General features: G+C 40.7%; 1 protein-coding gene across 5 annotated transcripts in view; it reads left to right on the forward strand.

Annotated features, from left to right (window-relative positions):
• The window catches only part of DPP6 (dipeptidyl peptidase like 6), a 574,879-nt gene that overhangs the window by 389,975 nt on the left and 161,286 nt on the right, over positions 1–23,618 (forward strand). For all 5 annotated transcript variants that reach the window (XM_063181571.1, XM_063181626.1, XM_063181427.1 and 2 more), the window contains exons 2-3: positions 5,199–5,313; positions 11,773–11,871. In XM_063181571.1, the coding sequence (XP_063037641.1) occupies positions 5,199–5,313; positions 11,773–11,871 (214 nt within the window). The remainder of the gene's footprint in view (positions 1–5,198; positions 5,314–11,772; positions 11,872–23,618) is intronic.

Here is a 23,618-nt window from a genome sequence, read left to right on the forward strand (position 1 = left end):
CCTATTAGTAAAAGCATCAACAGAAGATGAAGAAAAACATAACATAGTTGTCTTTCATCACCACAACAGGCAGATGGTTTTATCCCTCCTATTTCTGTTGGGGTTTTGCAGGAAAGCCCACGTACATGCCACATCTCATTTGTAAAAACAGAGCAAGTTTTTATTCCTCTCACTCTGAAGTGCCACCCTTAGCACCTGAACAACTGAGTTTCTGCAGCCTGGGGCCCAGGCTCTGTGTCTGTCTGGAACCTGGTTGTTATTCTGCATCACACCCAGGCCCAGGGTGGTCTGCAGCAGCAGAGAGGAGGGAGGCAAGGAGAGAGGAGAAGGGAAGGAAAGGAAATACATAAAATATCCCCAAGAGAGAGTAACTCAGCTTGACTTCAGAGGTGAGAAGGTTGCAGTTACATGCTTATTATTGTTTATCTGTGTTGTGATACTTCCTAAATTCTGTAGTGACTGAGGTTCCCTCTGTGCCAAGTGGGATATCAAAAATGATTCCTGCCCATGAAGAACTTCCATCCTAGGTTTAGGGTAGGGGAGGATTCAGGCAGGAGGATGGTGATGAGACAGTAATGCAGTATCAATCAGCAGAGTAACCAGGAGTCTCAGTGAACCTCCTGCTGTAACCACTGCAATTCATTTAGTTTACTGCCATTATCATTGCAATTAGTGTTTCATTTTTGCAACATAAGGTTAATAATCTAATAACTGTATGGGTTACCCACTCCTCAGCTCATTTGTTGTACTATTCAGCAGGTATAATTTGCTGCAATTTTGTATTATAAAGAACTAATTAACAACAAGATTATTTTTCCACTGAACTTCACAGGAGTTTTTTTTGTCTTGGACAAAATTTTATTTTTATTCTGAGCCATGTTCTGGACTTAATAAGCTGAGTTGTTGACAACAACAGTCACTCACATTTCATCAGGCAGAAGTCCTAATTCAGAGCCAGGTGGCATGAGTGAGAGGTATAATACACATTTTTCAATTAACAGTATTAACAAGCTTGTTAGAAGAATATTTCTTTCCTGTGTTTATAAGTGTAATATTTAAGGTCAAAAATTAGAAATAAATCAAAAAGAAGAAAGAAATAGAGCTTGCAAGAGTAGTGAGTGTGGAAATTACAAAATTACTATTAATTATTATACTTTCAAAATTATAAATCTCCATCATGCCACCTCTGAGGCCAACAAAACATCTTGCACCTGCTTTTATTTCATACCATTAATTTCTTGGATTTTCTTTTGTCTTTTGCTTCAGATTTACACCAGTATAACTGAGTCCAGAGCTCAGTCTCCATGGCCCAGTGTCACCTGCTTTGGCAAGGAACCTCTAAATCCAGCACCTGTATCTGGAATGTATCTGTTTAATATAACACAGCTAGGATTTATCATTATTGCACAAAAATGGCAGCTCTGTGTTGAAAAAGACTAAGAGGCCAACCATGACTATCTCATTACTGATACTTGAAAGATTTTGGTCCAGGATGTATTAGTTTTATTAAATAATACCTATACTTCATAAGTGATGTCTATATTGCCCTTCAGCCATACAGATACGGTTATTAAAAAAATAAAAAAGAAGTTGTGCTTGATGAGTTGTTTTAAGAAGCCATTATATTATTGTAATATGACCACTGTGCTGGCAGGCTTTTGGCAGGTTTCAAATAAACATGCCAGGAATAATTTTGTTGACAGCATCTTGGGCTGGAGCACATCCAGCCTTCATCCATAACGTGTCAACACAGTGATTCTTTCACAGGCAGGAAAATATGTCACCTTGGATCTGCATTTTAGAGTCTTAAAATACCATAGATGTCTAGATTAATGGCTCCAAAATCAACTTCACAGGTGGTTAGTGAGGTTTTTCAATCACAAATGAATATGTAAGCGATAGCATTTGCAGGTTTTAATATGCAGCATCAATGAAGTGTGCTTATGTGGAAACATCTGGTTCACTTTCCAAATCCAAAATCAATTTAGTTTTCACGTAATAGGAAGAAGGAGGTGAAAAACAAGCAGCAGAGGAGAAAACCAGGCTGAAGGGCTTTAGCTGGTTTGCAGAGGTCAGGAAGATGTGCTAGTGCTTCCTGTGAGGCAGAGAGGAGGTGGTTCCTGCTGGTGAGCGACTTCAATGTTTTCTTTCATGTTCTTTTCATCAGAGCAGAAACCACATGTGCTCGGTTTATTCCCCTTTGTGTCATATGCTCAGATTTCAGTATGAAACCCAGATTTGGTGTCTTTAGGATTAACACAAAGGCATCTTCTTGCTGGTCAGTTTAGCTCTCCATGTTTATCTGCAATCTGGGTCTTTCAGGACCAGGCAAACTCCAGCTCTGAGCTCTGTGCTGGAAATGCACCCTTTGAGCTGCCTCTTCACGAACATTATTTATGTGCTTGAATCAGCATCTGCTCAGGGCTGAATGAAACATGTTTCTGGCTTCAGTCCCAAGTGCAGAGGCTCCCCTGAGGAATCCCAGTGAAGGGTGAGGGTTTGCTGCCAAGGCCAGGGGGTATCACAGGCAGGTGCAGCTGTAATCCCCTGGAGGTAAAAGATGGTCGCAGTGACACAGCAACATCCCTCTGGAACCAACAGAAATACAGACAGGAATAATCTGAGGTGGCCAGCATGAATATGGTGTGACGTGTCTGCAGCTTTGCTGTAAGTGATTCCATCTAAAGAGACTTCAAATGACTGAGAACAAAAGAGCAGCTTTGCAAACCTGTGCTGAATAAAGCTGTTTGTCTTTCTTTGAAAAGTCATTTATCTCTCCTTGCTTTTTACCAGGGGAAATTTCCTGACAGAATTTTGAAAAGAAAGTGAACATGCTTTCCTATTTCTTTGCAGTGTATTAAACCCCAATATTTTGCTTATGAGTAGTTTTCCTCCTCTTGGTACTCTAGAAATTCACAGCCTTTTTTTTTTTTTGTTGAGATTTTGCTCAAATATTGATTGAATGCCAGGAGAATTAATGGGATTGACTTGATAATGGATTCAGTGCAAGTTCAGCTTTCCTGAACACTCAAGTGTGTGTGTGTATTTCTATCACACTGGGACTCATGGATGGGAAAATCACACTTCATGCAAGGTGTTATTAAGCTCTTGAACCACATCTGGGTTTGTAGATGTTATTCAAGTCCATGAGCTAATTTTTTTCTTCATTTTAAAACTTCTGACCATTTGTGGTGACAGTGTTAGATTATTTTCAGGACTGTGACTGTTGCCATCAGTTCTGTAACACTGTCATTGTTTTACCTCTGTCCCAAGACACTCTGAGGGCTTGGCTGGATTTCTCACCTGCTTCTCCACAGTTCTCCCATTTCTCTCTAGATCCTCCTGTACCCTGATGTGAAAGAAAGAACATTTCTGCCACTATCTGAGAAACCCTGCATTATTTCCCTGGCTTGTTTATAAATTTCCTTCCCTTGGAAAGCCACAGACTTTTATGCCTTTTTTGCCTTTTGTGCCTCTTGTGCCTTTTGTACCTTTTTGCATCACCTGAAAATTGGAGATCGTAACAGTTTCCTAAAAATGTTAGAAGACTAAATTGATTAACATTTGTATTCATGTTTAGGGTAAAGAATCTGTAGGAATGGAAGTATTTATTCTGCTTGCTCGATGCTAAAATTGCATTTCTCAAAGATCCTGACCTACTTTTCAAATTTTTCTCTAGTAACAACAGCAACTACAATTTTATTCCTTTTAATTATTTTTCAATTCAAATAGAAAGCCAAGTACAAACAAGGGGGAGACAAGGAAGGGAGGCTGTTCTCACCTCTGCCCCTCTTTGCCAGAAGAAAGAGAAGCCTCATGTCTTCTCCTGAATTAGAATAGATGATGGAGCGCATCAGGTGTTTAATGCCTCAAACTTGGCTTTTCATTGCAGATTTATACCTTTTGTAGTGGCTAGATCCCCAAACATATAGAAAGTGATTCTAGACATTATCTTTTTCTATAAAATGAATTCTAGGGAAAGGTTAAAAAATACTTCCCAGGATATTCTGAAAACAAAACTGTGAGGTTTGCCTGACTTCTTTCTTCCAGTCTTGTTGCTATGTATAAGAAGTAAAAGTAAAGCAAACTCTGAATAACAGAAGAGCTGAGTGTACTAGAAAGCTTTTTGTTTTCATAAAAAATTTAAAATGGAAAGAAAATAGTCTTTTAAAGAAGTACCAGCAGTTCTATTTTAGACAACCCATCCCTCATAATAAAGGAAATGAGGCAAAAAAACTGAAATAGATGAGTTTCACAAGGAGGAGGAGCATCCAGAGTTGTTCTGGCTGTGACCAGATCCCTTGAGTGAATTCAGCCTCCCAGAAAAGCTGAGTGCACTAATATTTCATACAGCTCCTGTGGGCGCTTCAATGCGTGCATGAAACCACATATAGTGCAAAATGCTAAGAGGAATCCAGCAAAACACATGAAAGTGGAATAAATTTTTAAGATCTTGCGAATGTGAACACAGCACATCATAAAAACCTCAGTCCTGAGAGCAGGGCTGCTGTGTACATCAGAGGCAGAACATATGGTGCAACCACAGTGCAGTCAGAGCTAATCACTGAGTGGTGATGGAGCTTTTATTCTGAAGTTTTAAGGATGTGATTAAATTTAATGTATATGCTAGACAAGAAGCCTGTCTTCAGTTCCTCAGACCTACCAACCCAGGAGTGCACGCAGCATGCCCTGAGGAGATGTCATGTTTTCTGGGAAGGCAGGAAAGTTCACCAGGGGGATATCCTTATTGATTTTTATCTCTATGCATGCCCCTGTGAATTATTTATCTTCCTGTATGCTTCTCTGACATCTTATTATGAAAGTCTCTTGAAGGTTACTGTAAAGCTCCTCATTCCCAGACTTAATGAGGGCTGGTAGGAAATCGGCGTTGATGAGTGAGTTTGGATGAGTGCTGGGATGGGGGCTGGTGCTCATGTGCCAGGAGGTAATGGGGAGTGTGGGTTCCACTGTGAGCCACCTGTGGGTGCATTGCATTTATTTGCTGTATAATTATTTGGGATGAATTCAATTAATGGCACCATGAATCATAACAGCCTGAACTGTGTTTGGCTCGAGGGCGTCACCCGCCGTGGTCACAGGGTGTAGATCTGCAGACATACATTGCTGTCTGGATTCTGTGCTTGTTTCCTTGTCTAAGTGCCCTTTTCTAAATGTTCATCTTCTTTTGATGTTTCTAGGAGCTGGTGGGGAGTAATCCTCCTCAAAGAAACTGGAAAGGAATTGCAATTGCCTTACTTGTTATTCTCGTTATCTGCTCGCTGATTGTCACCTCTGTCATACTCCTGACACCAGGTATTTATAACCTTTAACTCACTTCCAGTCTGGTTTTCTTCTGTAATTTTACACTTCCAAGAGTAAAGGGATTGCAAACTAACTGCAAAGTCGACATCAAAGGAATTCTCCTTACTTCCTCACTTTATCTCAGTGTGATGCTGAGTTCAAGGCTATTCTTAGGGAGATTGTTTTAGAGTTTTACATTTCAGTTCAGAAATCAGGGCTGCTGACCTGAGGGCACAAGCCTGGAATTTGATTGCCTTAGCATGGATGGGGAATGTTATTTTAGATGTGCAGGGTAGGAGAGGAACCCACATGGGGCAGTCAGTGAGGGCACAGGAACTCCTGAAATTCATGTCCATGTGGAGCAGTAGTTGCCTCTTGAGTGTCATATCTTGGATCATTGGAAATGGCATTAGGTGCCACCATTAGATGCCACCTTTAGGTGCTTTGGCACCTAAATCCCATCCCATTCAGTTGGATAAATTTCTAGTTCAGACCACAGTGTTTACAAAGCAATTTCAGATAATGATATACCAAATTGCACTTATCCACAGCAAATAATTAGTAACTTCCCAATAAGGAATTCTTTTAGTTAATCCCCTTACCAAGTTTCAGCAAAGTTCTGTAACCTCTGTAAATTACTTCTCTTACAGTAGCTGCTGACATTGTAGGCTTGAATTTTAATGTGGTGTCATTATGATTATTGATTACTATGCATTTATACAGCCCTGAAAATTTCCATGCCTACTTAGGGAGTAGAAATAAAGCGCTTTTGCAGCACTGACAAGATTGTGAACTGAATATGAAAAGACAAACAAAATGAGAGACAAGACACAGAAAAAAGAATTCAGTGTCAGAAGGGGTGAGGAGCTACAAAACCCAGGGGGAGGCAAAGGTCCCTTGCTTAGGGATGTAGAGGAGAAGAACAGGGACTCCTCCTTGGATGAGTACATGTGAGTGGTAGAATCCAGGGAACAGCAAGAGAGAGAGCACAGAGCTGAGGAGCAGAATGGAGGCAAGAGAGAAATGAAACCTCAGGAAGTGGAAGAGCACAGGGTAGGGAAGTGGAAAAACGAGACAGAAATTGTAAGGCAAAAAATTTCCAGCTCATTACATGCAAAACACTTGCAGTCCAGTCCAGGTCTAGGCCATCTTCCCTGACAAAATTCTCATTCCACAGTCCTGCTGTGTGAGGAACTGGAGATAGGGACAAACCAAGAAATACAGGAGTGCATTGAGTTAATTTGAAAATGAGTGAAGCAATCAGTGCATTATTTTTTCAGTTATTTATTGTCATGCCATATTCAGTTTATTTCGTGTTATCCTGAAGTTTTCAATGCAAATTTAAGTTCCATGTGGTCATACCAGCGTAATTATGTGATTAAATTAATTAAGGTAAAACTTCATTAAAGATCATTTATTAAAATAATTTTGTTGTTGCTCAGATTCAACATCTTTGGACAGTGCTGTTCATCCCTGAGATATTTTGGGGTGTGGTGTGTGGCCTACACTCACATCAGGCACAACTTGTTAGGTATGCAAATGTTGCCTGCAGTTTTACAGAAGCACAGACTTTTCAAAGATGTACAGGAAAGCCTTGATTACACAGTCCATACCCATGAGCCTCAACAAGTCCTCTTGAAGCTAAAGCACTGCCTGGGTGGGACCATGGGTGTCACTTCCACCAAAATCCAAAATCCTTAAATCCACTGGCTTCCTTTAATCAGCAATGTGGGAATCCCTTGATCAATCCCTGTCATGATATGAAATCAGGTTTGATGAGCAGGACTCTGCCCTCATGAGTCTTTGCTGGCTGTGACCAAAGACTGATTTCTCTTTTAGGTGTTTTTCAATACCTACCAGAATAATCTTCTCCATAACTTTTCCAGGCACTGAAATGTCACTAACAGGCCTGTAGCTTCCAGGGGCCTCCTTCTTCTTCTCCTTCTTTAACTATTCACATTAAGTTATAAAAAAAAAAATCATAAGTGTATTTTTTATATATTTTTATATGCATGCACAAAGACATTCTCCCTTTGGGGTGTGTGTGCACACACATGCACACATATAAATCATACAATTTTTATTATGTACCCAGCAACACCTCCAGATAACAGTGTTGAGAGGCTCTCTGTGCTTTAAACTGAGGAATATATAAAGTAATTTTCTCTGCTGAAATTTCCATTCACATTTCTTGAGATTTCTAATTACCTGATGTGCTGGTAAGCTGAGCTTGGGTTGGATTTTTCTCCCTGTTGATATTTAAGAATTGTGTCCTACATGCACATACAAAAACTCTTAGCTCAGTACTGCTTCTGTTTTTATTATGGATCCAAAGTGGTGGAAGTTTACATTTAATTACACTATAATTATATCTATATAAAAGGTGGAAGTTTACACTTAATTAAACTATAGAACAACACACATACACCATTGCCTGGGCTGAACTTCTCCAATTTCACGGTGTGCGAGTCCTTTCACCCACCTTTGAAAAATGTTAAACCATTTATACAAATGATGACAGTGCTGTCCTCAGGCTTTCCTAACTGGCAGCTCCTCACTTGTGACAGCATGTGGCACCCGTGCAGGTCCCATTCCATTGTTTGTGTATTTATATAAAGATATAGAACGTGTAGAACTTTCCAGAAGTCTGCCCATGCACACACACACACAGAGAAAAGCTGAAAAAAAGACCCAGTCCTACAGAAATTTTGAGTAAAATAGGGCCTTCCCAAATTCCATTAGACATTGTGCTTAGGAAGAGGCTGATTTCTCATACATCTGTTCCTGATATTTAATGCTTTCTGGAGATATATATCACATTTGCTCCTTTCAAATCTGACCTTTTAACTGAAAAAAAAATAAAAATTACACCCTAATCCATATTAAAATTTTTGAAAAATCCATAAGAACTATTTCTCAGAAGTGTTACTGAGCTAGTCATTGCATAGCATTAATTCACAACATTCTGTCTGACAGTCAAAGGCATTACCTAGAAGGCTTTTTAGCTCTTGTGATACTCAGAGCAAGGCATTATCCTTTGACCAGCTGTGCAGGAGAGCAATTTTTTAACCATAGTTATATATAAATGCGTATTTTACACCAGTACAAACAGGTGGGGTTTTTCAGAGGGGAGAAAGATTGTCTGTTTGCCTTGTCTGGTGTGGCTGCAGCTCTCTGGCCACAGAGAGAAATGCACAACTTCCTCAGGCATCATCCTGGGAAAGGCTGTGAGAACGTCAGAGAAAAGAATGATAAACAATTCTTGTCTTCACTTGCTGCACCTGTTGTTGTGAACTTGTGGGAAGTGTTATGGAGATTTATTTACCAAAGGGTGGTTTCTGAATTAGCCAGTGGTGATGGTGTTTGGATTCAAGGACCAATTGGTTCCACTTGTATCATGACTGTCTGTAAGGGTGAGGGGTTTCTTAATAAGTATAGTGTAATAAAGTGATGGATCAGCCTTCTGGAATGATGGAGTCAATGCTAATTATTACCCAGCTGGGGGCCTGCAATGACATCTGGCCACTGCCTTTTGGGTACAGAGAGGCCATCTAGGGGAAAAGAGAGCTTGGGTCCGCCCAGGCATCAAGCAGGTATGCTGAGGTGGGGATGGAGCTCCTGGTGTGCTGGCCACAGAGGGATGGAGGCACTGTCCCTCTCATGCAATGCACAACAGCCCAGGAGGTGTGTGAGGAGAGAACCCAACACCAGCCTGTGGCTGAGCACCGGGGTGATGGAAGGAAAGGTGGGCACCCAAAGGTGGCTGCAGCCTTCTGACCTATCATGAAGCCTCTGAGTGTGGCTGGAGATGAGGAAAAAGCTTGAAAGAGAATAAAAAAAACAGGCAGTGAGGTCAGCTCCTTGCTCCTTTTTGTTGGGGTTTTCTGGATTTGTGGAGGATCTTTGTTCTGGAGAGCTGTGGGTTGACAGTTCAGCCCAGGCTTGGGCTGAATCCTTGCCGAGGGTGCAAGGATCAAAACTTTCATCCTGGTTTGTTTGGGTGCACGGAGGAAGATCAGGCAGATGAACCCAAACACAGGGCTCCTGCCATGCCTCTAATATTGAATCCAAACCAATATGGAAACCAACATGGAAACCAACAGCAGGCAGACGAACCCAAACACAGGGCTCCTGTCACGCCTCTAACATTGAATCCAAACCAATATGGACACGGTTTCTGCTTGGTTCTCTCAGCCTGTAGCTGTGGAGTTTGGATGCTGGGTTTGTGACTTGGCACTGAGCTCTCAAGTCCCTGTGCCACTTGCAGGGCTGCCATCTGGATCTGCTGGGCTGGGGGATGTGAATGTAAAACAAAAACAGTGCCACATGCTTAGTCCTGTCCTTCCAAAAGCCCAAAGAGGCCTCCACGTCCCTGCAGCTGGGTGTGGAGAGCACAACCTCTCCATCAGCTGGTTGGCACACCCTGAGGCGCACAGAATCTGGACAGAGTGAGGTGCCTGAGATCCCACAACTGCATTTATTCCTCCATAAATGTCTCCATTAGGGCCAGAGGAATGGGGCAGATGTGCTTAGTAAGCCCTCTGACCTACCTGTCTGTTAGAGGAGAGGCCAGTAAATCTCTTTTTTTTTATTTATTACTGAAATTCATGGATGGATGTATTATTTAGTTTATTTGTTTTCTCCCCAGCTCTGTGGCTGAGGTGAATGTAGCCTATGGTCCAGTAGAGGACTTCTTGCATCTCTTGCAGCCCAAGGCAGGGGACAGGAAGGGGATTTCACCACATCCCTTAGAGAGGCTCCTGAAGTGCAAGGTCCAGGTGCTGCCTCTCTCCTCATGAGGAGCTGAGTGCTCTGGAGGAACAGAGATGGTGCAGCTCCCAAACTGGCTGTCCCCATCCTGCACAAAAAGGAGGAATAGGAAGGGCTTCCCACCCTGCTTCTTCCCAAATCTCCAGCACAGAGGTTTGATTGTGCCAGTCCTTGTGTCCTCCAGTGTTCCTCCAGAGGGCATTTGGGAAGCATCTCCTGGACAGGCACAAACCTAAGGATGTGTTTGGTCCCCAGTTCTGGGCACTCTCACCACAGTGAAGTTAATTGGAATAATTTCCTGGGTTCCTTGTCACCTATATTTTCCATTTTAATAAATAAAATGTTGCAGAATAACTTGGCATAATGCTGTCACGCAGAGGGATTTGGCTGAGGAGTTGTGTGAATGGGTTCTGGAATTTGGAAGCCACCGTGAACAGTGTGGTTGACGTCTCAGCCAGACTAAGGAAAAATATGAACACTGAAGAATATAATTTAATTTGGTAAAAGTGAAAGTTTGTTCTGAAACACCTTTTAGTGGAACAAAACACTGTTCACAGGTATTTTTATGTCATCTCAGGTAGCTCAGGGGCTTCAATTTAGTACAGCAAAGAAGATTTTTTTTTTCCACAAATAAGTGCCTTCAGGGTTTGCTGCCACTTCTCTAATCATAAGTGTTCAGTGTAAGTTTAGCACTAAACAATATTAAAGATATCTAAGGCTGCCAATAAACCTCAGGCATGAGGATACTGTCATGAGGAAAGATGCTGAAACACATTCCGGCAGTGGAAATATTCAGAATGTGGCCTCCTCTTTTCTTTAAAAGAGCAAATGTATTTACAGCTGACTGAAAGGTTTCCATGAAAATATTATTTCAGCAAAACATTGAATGTTGACAACAAATTATTCATAGAGAGTGACTGCTTGTCAAAACAAAAAATATTAGAGTTGATGGGAGAAAAGGAAAGAGGAAACATATTAATCAAAATTGTTGGGTTTTCAAATTTGTTGGTTTTTCTCTAAAACTTTCAGCTTTGATATTTCCATGTTTACAAATGAAACTGTATATTCTTTCACTAAAAATTAAAATCAGTGTGGGCAAGCTATGCAACACCTAAAGATTAAGGGTTATGTCTCATAGACTTTTCAAAAATATTTCTGAAACCAAATATTTGATTCTCATGGAATATCTTTTGTGAATTTCTGAAGTAATCTGTATGAGCCCGTATAAGTTTAAACACCTTTCCAACTATGGCTTTATGTTAAAAAAAATTAAGGAAATAAAAATATAAGCTATAAAAAATGGGCCATTTTAAATACTTTTTTAATTGTAGCTCATAATTTCAGAAATATTTTAGGGTTTAGCCATCAAATAATAAGCTTTATATATCACTATGACACCTATAGGTGGGTTTGCATAATTTAGATTCTTTTTTGATCATGTTATGTCTGAAAATGTGTGGTTTAGACAATTTCTTGGTCTTTTTGTAACTGTTAAGACCAGGCATACATAGCAAGGAGGGTTCTGTTAATGAGCCATTGGGTGCTCCTTTAATACCACTGACAGTGGGAAGGGATTTGTGTGTGACACAAAGCTCAATGTGGACTGGATCCAAATGAGATATGTCACTATTCACAGTTTCTGTACTTTCAGATGCATTTCAAACCTGAATTAATGGTAGTTTATTACTGAATGTTTTCCAGTGGAAGATAACAGCTTGTCTCAGAAGAAGAAGATAACAGTGGAAGATCTCTTCAGTGATGACTTTAAGATTCATGACCCAGAGGCTAAATGGATAACTGGTGAGTTTTGAGCACTTTGTAGCATCTTTGCTTTGTTTCCTTACTCCCTGACCATTGGTTTTTTTAATGTATTTCATAGTTCCTCCAGTTCTTTGTGCTGTCCCTGAAATTACAGGATCAAGGGCTGGTTGGGGTTGGAAGGGCCCTCTTGAGATCATCTCGTCCAACTCCCAGCTCCAGCAGTGAGAGCTGTTTGCCCAGAATTCAAATTTCCCAAATTCCCATCTCAACCTTCAAATTCTTATTCCACTTTTCCTCCTGTTAAACATGCAAACACCACAATTCTAACTTTTTATCTAGGACTGCCCAGTGAGCTCATAGATATGTATGGAAAACAACAGCCTTTTTCTCCAAGACCATCCAAAACTCAGTAAGTGATGTGACACATGGTTGGAAGAAGTGGTTGGGGCACCATCAGTGATTATTTTACCATAAACAAAACTGGAGGTTTATATTCTCTCATCAAATATGTTTTTTTCCTGGCAGGGAGGAGAAGCAATGCTAAACAAGAGGCAAACAGTGCTCCAGCAGCAACTGGGCTGGGGCTTGCACACAAGCCATGTGCTCTTTTTATCCTCTGCTGCCTTACATTTTCCAGTCAGGGGAAAACCAAATAATACTTGAATTAATGCATGTTGGATTTGCTGGAGTGGAGCTACTTTGGGGGATGTAGATTCCAGCTCTCCCTGGAAATTGCTGCAGTCAGAACAAGCTTTGTTGAGAATAAAATGATTTGTGCTGTGCTGCTCATGTGATTTCCAGTCCAGCTCTTATTATCATGGAAGTTATTAGCTTTTCTTTTGAATTTAATGGGGAACTGGATCAAATCCTTCCTCTGTTTAGCTTTCCTTTTCTGCTGTGGCCATTGGGAACAATTTTAATTCCTGCAATGAGAAGGGAGAGTGTTAAAGGGTAGTGCTGAATGAACACATTCCCCAGCTGCAGGTTCTGCCACCCACTCAAGCAGAGGGAAAGCTGTTGCAGACAATAAACACCTTCACAAACACACCTGCAGAGTGCAGGAGCTCTTTTCCAGGCTGTGTTCTCCATGGGAATGGAGCTCCCCACAACCACTTTCTAGGAATGGTGATAATGGAAATATGAGCTGCATTGTAGTTCAGGGGTTTTTGTCCAGAATCCTTTTCCTTTCAGCACAGGTATCCTGATGGCCCTAATGAAGGAAAAGGTGTTTTACTGAGACCTTGACTGCTATTTTCTTTATTTGCTAGATTATAGCAAATAGAACATAATGCAGAGAATAACTAAACTTTTACAAGAACAGAGAATGAAGTATTGCTATAGAGCTGGTATAATATCCCCCACTGATGAGTATCACTTTATGTGGACATCAGGCTTGTTTTCTACAACTGCAGTCTGCTGTGAAAAATCAGCATTTCCTTTGCTTTTTCAATTATGGTCAAATACTAAAGTCATATAAACTTTTATGAAGATTAAGGTTCTGATTTTGAGTGTTTTAAAATCCACCTCTGCCTTCTCATGTACCCTAATTACTCCAGTGATGTCTTGCTTCTGAAATTACTAAAATATTGTTTCTATAAGAGACAAAATAAAAAGAAACACTATTAAAACATACACAGAAATTTTAGAATTAATTACTCTATTATTTTGACAAGAACAAACACTGACACTGTTTTTAATACATCTAAAGAAATTTTATGAAGCCAATAGATACCTTGTAGATTTACCCAAGGGTGACTTTGCATTTAAGGTCAAGATGCTCATCTACAATGTCATTCATCCAAGGACCCAGAGCCATTTTACAACATTAGTTGCTTTTCTGTACTAAAGTTGGATTTTTCATAATCTTTCTCTACCTGGCTAAGGGGTGAAATTGTGATTAAGATGAAAGACCAGTAGCCAGATTCCTAAGCACATGTTGTTATTGGCCTCTTATTTTTCAGTATGCAAATGAAAGACTCCAAAAATGCCAAAGCCAAACTAATTAACTTAGTGTAACAAGATTGCTGGAATGCCCCAGCAAAAGAAAAAAAAATGCATATTTGAAAATAGCATATTAAAATTGGATGACTGCTTACAGACCTAACTGATGCTTTGTGGGGATCAACACAGTTAAAACTGAATTATATAAATATAAAATAAATGGGTAGCTGTTGTGTGTCCTTCCCCTTCCTCTCCTTTTAATCATACAGGAAAATATCACAGTCATCCAGAGCTCTGCACAATTCAGTCCTCCTGGCTCATCAAAGCTCTGTTTCCTTCCTTTCTCTCTACATCATTGCAGAAGAGAGGAGGTTGGTGGCCAGAGATGAAGAATGTTGCATGTTTAGGAGTGTTTGAATCATCTGAGGGATTTGATCCCAAAATAATTCATTCAGTAAAATATCTGTGTGCTTCCCAGTAAGCAAGGGGCTGATTCAAACACTGAATGAGGAAGATCTTTCCTTAAACTAGATTGAGTCTTAGAGTAAGTATTTCAATAAATAAAATATTTATATTCAGGGTTGCACTTAAAAATATGCTGAAAGTTCCACAAAATTGATGCGTTGAGCTCATGTTTCAGTGTTTTCTTGATTCTCAGCAGGCATGTGGAAAAATAACATATTTCTAATCAATAGCTTTGTGTCATTCTATTCTATTGATTTTAAAGGACCTAGGACAAAAGAAAAGAACCAGTCTGAAAGCTGACATAAATGCACTTTCAGTGTAAAGATTACAGGCTTTGTCTCAGCTTCCAATCACAACTTGTGGCTCATTTGTGGGCATATTTGCATTTTTTTTAATTGGAACTGCAATTAAATTTACTTGCACCAAGTGAGGAGTGACAAAGTTGTAAAATTTTGTAAATTTGAACATTTTACAATTTTTGTGATGCTGCTGTAATTTCAAATTTCAGTTTGAATTTCCCTGCACTTCTTTTAGGGAGAGGAAAGAATAATTTGTTTAATTAGCATCTGTCTTCTACTGTCCTGACCTCTGTTGTCTTTGGCTCTGTTCAGAGTGATCCAGAGTGGAGCGACGCATTCATAGAGCACATAGTGACAGGCCAAGGGGGAATGCCTTCAAACTGACTGAGAGCAGGTTTAGACAAGATATTGAGAATAAATTCTTTCCTGGGAGGCTGGTGAGGCCCTGGCACAGGTTGCCCAGAGAAGCTGTGAATATCCCATCCCTGGAAGTGTTCAAGGCCAGGCTGCATGGGGCTTGGAGCAACCTGGGATAGTGGAAGGTGTCCATGACCATGGCAGGGGACTGGAACTGGATGATCTTTAGATCTCTTCTAACCCAGGTTATTCTGTGATTCTGTGACTAGAATAGACTGCTCTAGAGTTTATTTCTAGATCCACTTCCAGGGACTGCTGTTGGTTAGGTTTTCCCTGTAGTGTGACTAAAAGCTGACTTTACTATGAAGGTTTCGTTTTTCAGGACAGCGCAGCATTTGTGTTATACCACAGTAGGTGTAAAGCAGTGAAGTACAGGAAATTTGGGGTTCTGCTGGTGATTAATTGGCACCCCCCTATTCAGCAGTCCATCTGAGCTGTGCTCCTGTTCCAGTCCCATTCATCCCACCCCTCCTGCACTGTTCTCATCCCTCCATGTCTCACATGCTGCACTGAACTTCCCTTTCCTGTACAATTACAATTATATTGCCCACACACTTAACAAGCATATGAGCTCCAATCAGTGCCTTTTTTTCGCACTGTGTATCTTAAATGCAGTATTTGAACATCTCCTTGTTTTCACATCCCCCTCCAGAGCCTGTCAGGAGTGTCCTGTGCCAGCCTTCCTTCAGCCCTCTCCCAGCTGACAGGTGGCCTGCTCGTTAGTTGGGTCCCTAATTGTTCAGCAGTTCTGCTCATGAGCACCACATTACCTTGTAATTAGGCTTTGCAATTACTGGGCTTTTCCTGTAATTTCTCTGACACAGCAGTTTAACTCAGGTTTCTGAAAAGCTCAATGGGATGGTGCAGTGTTCCTGTGATGTTCAACAAAAAACAGGATAAAGGAATTTGTTATAATTTTGCGCTGAAGAGAAGCTTGGTCGTTCTGGTTTCTTCTATAAACAATAATTCATAATCATTACTTAAACCTGACCTGAGAAGACGGTTGAAGTTGAGTCGTGCATTCTGGTTTTGTGGCCCTTTTGAGCTGCAGTGATTCCTGCCAGCTGTGAGTCTGATCCTGGGAGCACTCCTGCCTCGTGGGGAGGGAGCATCATGTAAAAGAAACCAGTGGAGACTGAACTGTATGTGCCACTTGTGGAGACTTATGCTAATCTTCTGTCTTTGTACTTAAATGGCAAATAGATTTTCCCACTTTGAAAGTACTTGGATGCTGTTTTAGTTGAGAAACAGCAGAGCAGCCTTTAATATCCTGACAGAATTGCAATGGATTGGGTGCAACGTGTCAGTCTTTGCTCTTTAGAGGATATTTTTCCAGCCTTGCTGTAGGCATCTTGCAAGACATTGTATCTAGCAGTGGCTCTTGTCAGGATTCTGGGCTGTAGGTAAGTGACTGGAGGTTTCAATTAGGAGAGCATTTTCCTTGGCCAGACCTGGGGAGGCAATCCTTGCAGAGTGCCAAATGGCAAGAATAAAAGTTAAAAGTAGGACAGCACAATATATTCAGTCGGGAAGGAGCACCGAGGTACAGGACAGCAAATGACATGTTTAGGGTCACAGGAACTTAAAAAATGTGAAAATCAAGCCCTTCTCTCTAAGGTCCCTGCCCACTCACTTCACCTGTAATATTGGAAAAATAATATTTATTCTTATGAGTAGAGAAATAATGAGTGAATTAGCAAAAGGCTTCAAATGACATTTTCAGAAATGTCTCAGTTATTTGGAAGCCTGCCACTCAGTGAGAGCCAGGAGCATGGTGTGCCCAGCTTGCCTCTGAGAATGGCAGCTGGGCTTTTATCTCAAAAGTCCCTTTGAAAAATACACTAATAACAAATATCTAAATATAACAAAGTAATTATTTTATCTGTAATACTGAAGCACATATGTTCTGTTGCATGTTTCTCTAATAACATCATAGAATTTCTGGGCTCTTTTAAAGCCTAATATTGAATTTAATGACCTAGAACTAATAGGTTTTATTTACCATGCTGAAAAAACCACAGTGTAGTGACTGAGGTAATTTATTTCAGTTTACCTTTAGTAATAATGCTCAGATCAACAATACTTAGATAGCCCAAATGCCCTCAAGCCTCTTTTCTGCAGTGTAAATCCATTGCACTGTATTGATAAAAGCACTGATGCATTTCAAATGATCCAGATGCTGTGGAGTAAATGAATTATTTATAGGTTGCTTTGCATAGATATTAAGAACTTTGTAAGTGCTAATATTTTTCACTATGAAAAAGGTTTTGTGCTAAGGTGCTGCTTTGACAGCTCTTTAGACCTAAATTGCCCTCTTAGAAGATACAGCAGATACAGCGTGGCTGGCTGGAGTGCAGGTTTCTCTGGGTTGCTTCTCCATGGGCCAAAAAGATTCCTGGAATCATTAAGGTTAGAAAAAACGTCTGAGTCCAACCATCAACCCAGCACTGCCAATTCCACCATTAAACCATGTCCCTAAGCTCCACCTTGACGTGGGGTTTGAGCATCTCCAAGGATGGTGATTCCACCCCTTCCCTGAGCAGCCGGTTCCAGTGTTTGACCAGTGAAGAAATTTTTCCTAATGTGCAGTCTAAATCTGGCATGACTCAAAGTCATTTCCTCTTGTCCTATCACTGGTTACTTGGGAGAAGATGCCAACTCCCACTTTACTACAACCTTTTGTCAGGTAGTTGCAGAGAGCGATTGACAGCTTGCAAGTGACCGTCCAAACTGTAAAGGCAGCAGGACCCTTTCTCTTGGCAAGGCTGGGCTGTCAGCAGGAAAGGAAAGCTCATTTTTTCTGTTTTGCATCCAAGGGACAAAGCTGCCTTCCTTGGGCACTGCACGTTGCAGTCTTGAGCACATTTGGGGTCTGTGGTAGGAAGGTGAATTTCCTGTGCAGCCATCCTTGAGCCCCAATGCCATCCCAGCTCCTGTCTTGTGTTAAATGAGTTTAAGGTAGAAAATGCTCACAGGTGGTTTTGTTAGTGTAAATCTGGTGAAGGCATAAAGAAAACTGGGTTACTCTACCACAATATTTGCCCACCTTTTAATTAGAGATATTAGCTCGTTCATTTCAATGTGTTTTAAATGTGTGTTAAAAAGACTGAAATGAATGGGTTTACTGGTCTTATTTGTTCAAAGAAACCTTTCTCCACTCTCAGTTGAAACCTCATATCCAAGCTCATGGCTGCTTCTTTCTGCAGTATTTTTATGTGTGTTTTGACTTTTGAGATGTTTTTGAAATACTTTCTGAAACACAAAGCAAGATACCTGGTGCACAGCACATTGGATTGTGGTATCTAAGGTTTAGTGAACTTCCAGGCCCCATTACAAAGAACCCCACAGCCTATAAGGATGACTTTATGCTGAGAGTAAAGATATCCACACTAAAGGAAAATGTGTGTGGGCCAGAAGAAAATACAGGGGAAGGACTAAGAAAGCTCTTTTTGTCTAACATAGCATGGTTTTGCTGGGGATGGCCTTCAGAAACCCTCTGTTATGATTTATAAAGATGTGAATGTTTGTCAAATGAACTTCTGGGTAGTATTGGTGCCAGTAGAAATGTCCATGCACTTCAGAGCTAGTTGATCACTATTTTTATTCTAAATGCCTTCATGAAGTGACAGGAAGTGAGTAGGTAAGAGATCTTGCTCTGTCATGACTGCCACATTGAGGAAGAAGTGAGGAACATGTTAAACCATTTGAACCATAATTTTAATTTTAGATACCCTCCTGGATCATATTTTTTTGAGATTTCTGTGGCTCTGGGATCTGAAAGCACTGGAGAAAATTTTCAGCCTCTGGGCAGTTGCCGAGTTCAGCAGTGACAGTAACCTGTTCACTAAAGACAGGAAACTTGGGAATTAATGGAATTTTAAGAGACTATAATAGGCCATGGGGGAGAGCATTCCTGCCATGTAGCTGTTTTGTTCATTACTGCTAGAGAGAATGAAATGGGAAATCAATTTGGCTCTTTCAAAAATTAATACAGCCTGCAGGAGCAAGCTGGGGAGGAGTGTGGTGCCAAGGATTGGGCAGTGCCTCAGTGCACTCTTCTCTGCAGTGCTGGAGTGCTGGTGGGACACATGTGCTGGTTTTGGGCTGAGGAAATAATTCTTTGGCATTTACAGCAGCTTCTGACTTTAGAAGGAGAAATGTGTTGCATAAAGTCATGTTTGGGAAAAACATCACACCCTGGAAAAGCAGAAGTAACACAGTAATGGTCAAATAGGGGTTTTGTGTGTGGTGTTTTTGAGTAGTTAGAGAACACCTAAAAACCCACATGCATTAAAAAGTGGCCCCAGGCATCCAGTGCCATAGCTTTCCATATGTTATGTCTCTGCATCTTGCAGATGAGTGCGGAGTCAGGGACAGGGCTGGTGGCATGAAGGTCACCTGGGAGAACAGAGGCAAGGAATGAGTGATGAGGAGGGTATGTATGGAGAGTGTGGTGCTGCACAGTGACTCAGGGGAGAAGCCCAGGCAAGCAGGAAGGATCCTGGGGGTGTCCCAGTTGGAGCAGGAGCTGGAGTTGTGTGAAGAGTGAAAATGAGTCTGGAAATAGGTACTGCCGAGAAGCGGCTTAGTGGCCTATGATGAAGAGCTGGAAAATACATTCAGATGCTCTGGCAGTATCAAAGAGAGCATTTAATGAATCAAAGATGACTGGAGGAGGCAGGAGAATTCCTTGGACTTTGTTTCTTCCTGTCTAGGTTCTGTTAACACCTACTGCCCATAACTGCCTAATTCTGTTCCCACCAATTTTTTTAAAAAGCAAAGAGGAAAAATAAACTTCCCCCTAACAGCCAACATCCCACTCTCACAAGTTGGACCAGCAGGTTTTTGTAGACTTTCTATAGCCATTAACAAAAACAGATTCCCCATTTCCATTTCAAGCCCTACTCCACTAAAATTAGTGCTTTTCCTCAAAGTAGCTCAGAAGCAAGGCAATGCCTCCTGTCGTGACTGTGTCTGCCAGCAAGAAGCAGCTTCAGGGAATAATTTGAAGTTGTAAAAGGTGTGTGAAAACTAGAACAATTTGGGCTCCTTTGTGTGTTAAATTTCTCTGTATATTTGAGATAGAAGTCCCTGGGAATTATGTTGAAGCTGCCCTCTTTGCTCCTCCCCATCAGCTGTGTGTTGCTCTAAGGTGCACTGCAGCATTTCTAGGCCCATTTCCTGGTGGTGAATGCAAAGCTGATAAATTCAGTGCTGGGTCCTTTCACCTGCCAGCCAGGCAGGTACTGCAATGACACTGGATTCACAGTGGGGAGCCTTTTGATTAAAAAAAAAATAAAAAAAAAAAAAAAAAAAAACCAAAAAACAAAAACAAAAAAAGGAGAACAGCAGGGATGGAAGTGGGAAGGAAACACTGCCACAGGGAGCAGTAGCATCTGTGGGGGACTTTGAAGAATGTGGCTCACAACAGAGATGTCACTGAACCACAGACACAGAACCACATGCACAGTCCTGCCTGTGTGCTGAACAGTTTAAATCCAGTCAGGAAAAGGGAAAAGGATCAGGTTTTTTTTCATCCTGTTAAAAGTGGCTTGAAATCAAAATGCTGCTGCTCTGAGAGCCAAAGGAAAGGCACTGGTTTTTCAGGAGTTTAACTGGGAGAGGGATTTGGTGTTCTCTCAGTGGGTGTTAGTTATAAAATCCATGTGAATAGATACAAGAAGAGTGAAGAGATGCCCTTCCCCAGCTGACACCTGTGAACCAGGTAAGGGTGAGCTCCCAGCTGTCCCCAGCCCTTGGGCAAGGGGACACTGCAGGGACAAAAATTGTCTGTGCTAAGCCTTAAAAAGGATGGCCATAATTGCAATAATTGCCTTCCTGTTGGCTGAATTTGGACTAAAATAAAGTTGCTGATTTTTTTCCTTTGACTTTTCAGAGGAATGCAGCACAGGCAAGGGGAGGGAGAGGAACAGGAGCTGTGCTCTGCTCCTGGGTGATGGGGCAAGCAGGGCACAGCAGAGGGTGGTGGTCTCCCTTCCCCAGGAGCTTGACAGTGTTTCACCATGAGGAGGATTGCTTCTGGAGAGAGGAAGAAATTTTATTTTGCTTGGATCCAGCTCTGCTTAGAAGATGTGGGTAGATGGAAAGGAGACTCAGTTTTGAACTGTAGGAAAAGAAGGTCAAGAAAGAGGGTTTACACGGACTTGTTGAAGGTTTTCTTAACAGTCAGGCGGATTTAAGGATGGAAACATTTTAGGAAAGAGGCACTTAAGTGTGACAGTGTTCACAGGGGTCTGAGGATGAGGGAAGAAACGAGGATCTGACTCCATGTTTCAGAAAGCTTGATTTATTATTTTATGATATGTATTATATTAAAACTATACTAAAAGAATAGAAGAAAGGATTTCATCAGAAGGCTAGCTAAGAATAGAAAAGGAAAGAATGATAACAAAAGCTTGTGTCTTGGACAGAGAGAGTGAGCCAGCTGACTGTGATTGGCCATTAATTAGAAACAACCATATGAGACCAATCACAGACCCACCTGTTGCATTCCACAGCAGCAGATAACCATTGTTTACATTTTGTTCCTGAGGCCTCCCAGCTTCTCAGGAGGAAAAATCCTAAAGAAAAGGATTTTTCAGAAAATATCATGGCTACTACTTAAGAGATAAGCACCCAGGAAAGCACAGATGGAACAAATGAGGTGCATAATTGCAGGATGTGCTGAGCAAAAAGCACATTCAAGTGAGGACTGCAAAGGGCAATGGAGAAAGGAGAATTTGGGGCTTTCAGGCCTCTTCTTAAGCCATTGATCCAAATTACAACACACTGCTGATACTTCAGTAGTGATCTCCAGAAATGTTTGTCTTTTGACACAGTCCATACCTGGGAGCTTTTTGTTTTCTAGGATGCAATTTGCTTTCTTTTTAAAACTTTTTTTTTAGAATATTTTAATCAAGGCAATTTTCTGTATTTCATGCTTCCCTGCCCAACTTTGATTGCTTCTTGGAGATTTTTACTTGGTGCAAAGAACATTTTCCTGACTCAGTAGCTTTCCCAGAGCTTGCTCCACTGCTCTTGGACACTTGTTGAACACTGAATGCTTACCAATTATTAATTAAAGCAGTGTGTATTCTACTTGTTCCTATTAATGAACATTAAATAAATATATGCTGTGATACCATAATTAAATAATTTGAAGACAGGAAATACTGTATTTCTGGTGATTAAATTTCATATCAAGTCTTGTAACTGAAAATGTAGCAGGCAAAGATTTACTTATCTAAGAAAAAGTCCCCAGTGATCTTGGATCTCCTGACTGGATTAAGATGTTCAATGTAAGAAAAACACTTTTTTTAAACAAGAAATAGTCCCAGACTTATATAATTCATTAAAAGAAATGTATAATGAGATAATTATCATTGATCAAGGGAATGTAATTATACTTTAAAACCTCACATCAGTGGAAATTCAATTAAGAGCACAGGAGACCAAAGGTTTGCCCAGCCCAAAATCCTGTTTCCATGGGAGGCAAAATGTGTGTGCACAAGAATAAGTAAGAGGGAAATGAACTTCACTCACTTTTTAGCTCAGAATCCTCAGTTCCTCTTGTATATTTTCTGTTTATTTGCCAAAAATATTTTTCTCTTCTGAGACACTTTCCAAGCACCCTCCAGAGCCTCTTGCATCCAGCATTTCTCCCATTGATGAGTTTCACTGACCTAACACCTATTGCAAGAGGAAGGGTTCTTGGGAGCTTGTTTCTATTTGCTTTGCTTGGTCAGTCTTAGATCAGGACTTTGCAAAAATGTTTTCCACCTCAAATGTGTAATTTTGGAGAAGATGGGGTGGGAATTACACACAAGGGGTGCACAGAAGTGTCTGAGTTAACTTCTCAAAATGTTCAAATTATTTTGAGTTTCGTGACACTTGAAGACAAACGTATGCATGCAGTGTAATTTGTTTGACCTTAAAGCAAAGCCAGATTATTTTGCTGTGTGTTAAAATCTTTAGGTTCCGGTACCAAATCATGCCACACCAAGTAATCATGAAGTCATAAAATCATGTGATCCAGGTCCCCAGCAGAGCTTCATAGTTTCATGTGAAATCTGCACTGGGTCTGCTGGGTTTGTTTTCCTTTTGCTACTTGACAAAGTCCCAGCCTCTGGGGAAGGCAGCACACAAAAATACTCTACTTTGATTCAAAAAATAAATGTAATGAATAAAAACATTTTTAGTATTCGGAGATATTATCATAATTATTTCTAAATGGTCCTTCAAATGTTAAACTTTTCTGGAGGTAAATGGAGAAAAATTCATTTAATAGCATTTGAAAAGATGTTTTTAAAATATCAGGTTCTTTTGAAGCTTTATACCTGTCTTCCAATGCTTAGGTTTCAAAATAATTGACAAAGATTGGGTAATCACCCTCAAAGCATTTTAGCTTTCCAGGGAATGCAGAATGGCAGGGGTAAAAAAAATTTTGTGTAAACAAAGTCCCGTAAGAAGGCAGTGTTGAAACCAAGAAAAGTTAAAAAATCATCAGTTCATAAGTGTTTGCTCCATAATGGGCAAAAGTCTGGATCTATTAGATAAATCATTATTTATTGGCATGCAATTGACTCTATAAAAATTGACTCAACGTTGAAAAGTGGTGAATCCAGCAGTTCAGAGATTGTGTTCTTATTGCAGTTATGTTCCATG

Source organism: Melospiza melodia, chromosome 1 (genome assembly GCF_035770615.1).
Source record: "Melospiza melodia melodia isolate bMelMel2 chromosome 1, bMelMel2.pri, whole genome shotgun sequence".
NCBI lineage: Eukaryota > Metazoa > Chordata > Aves > Passeriformes > Passerellidae > Melospiza > Melospiza melodia.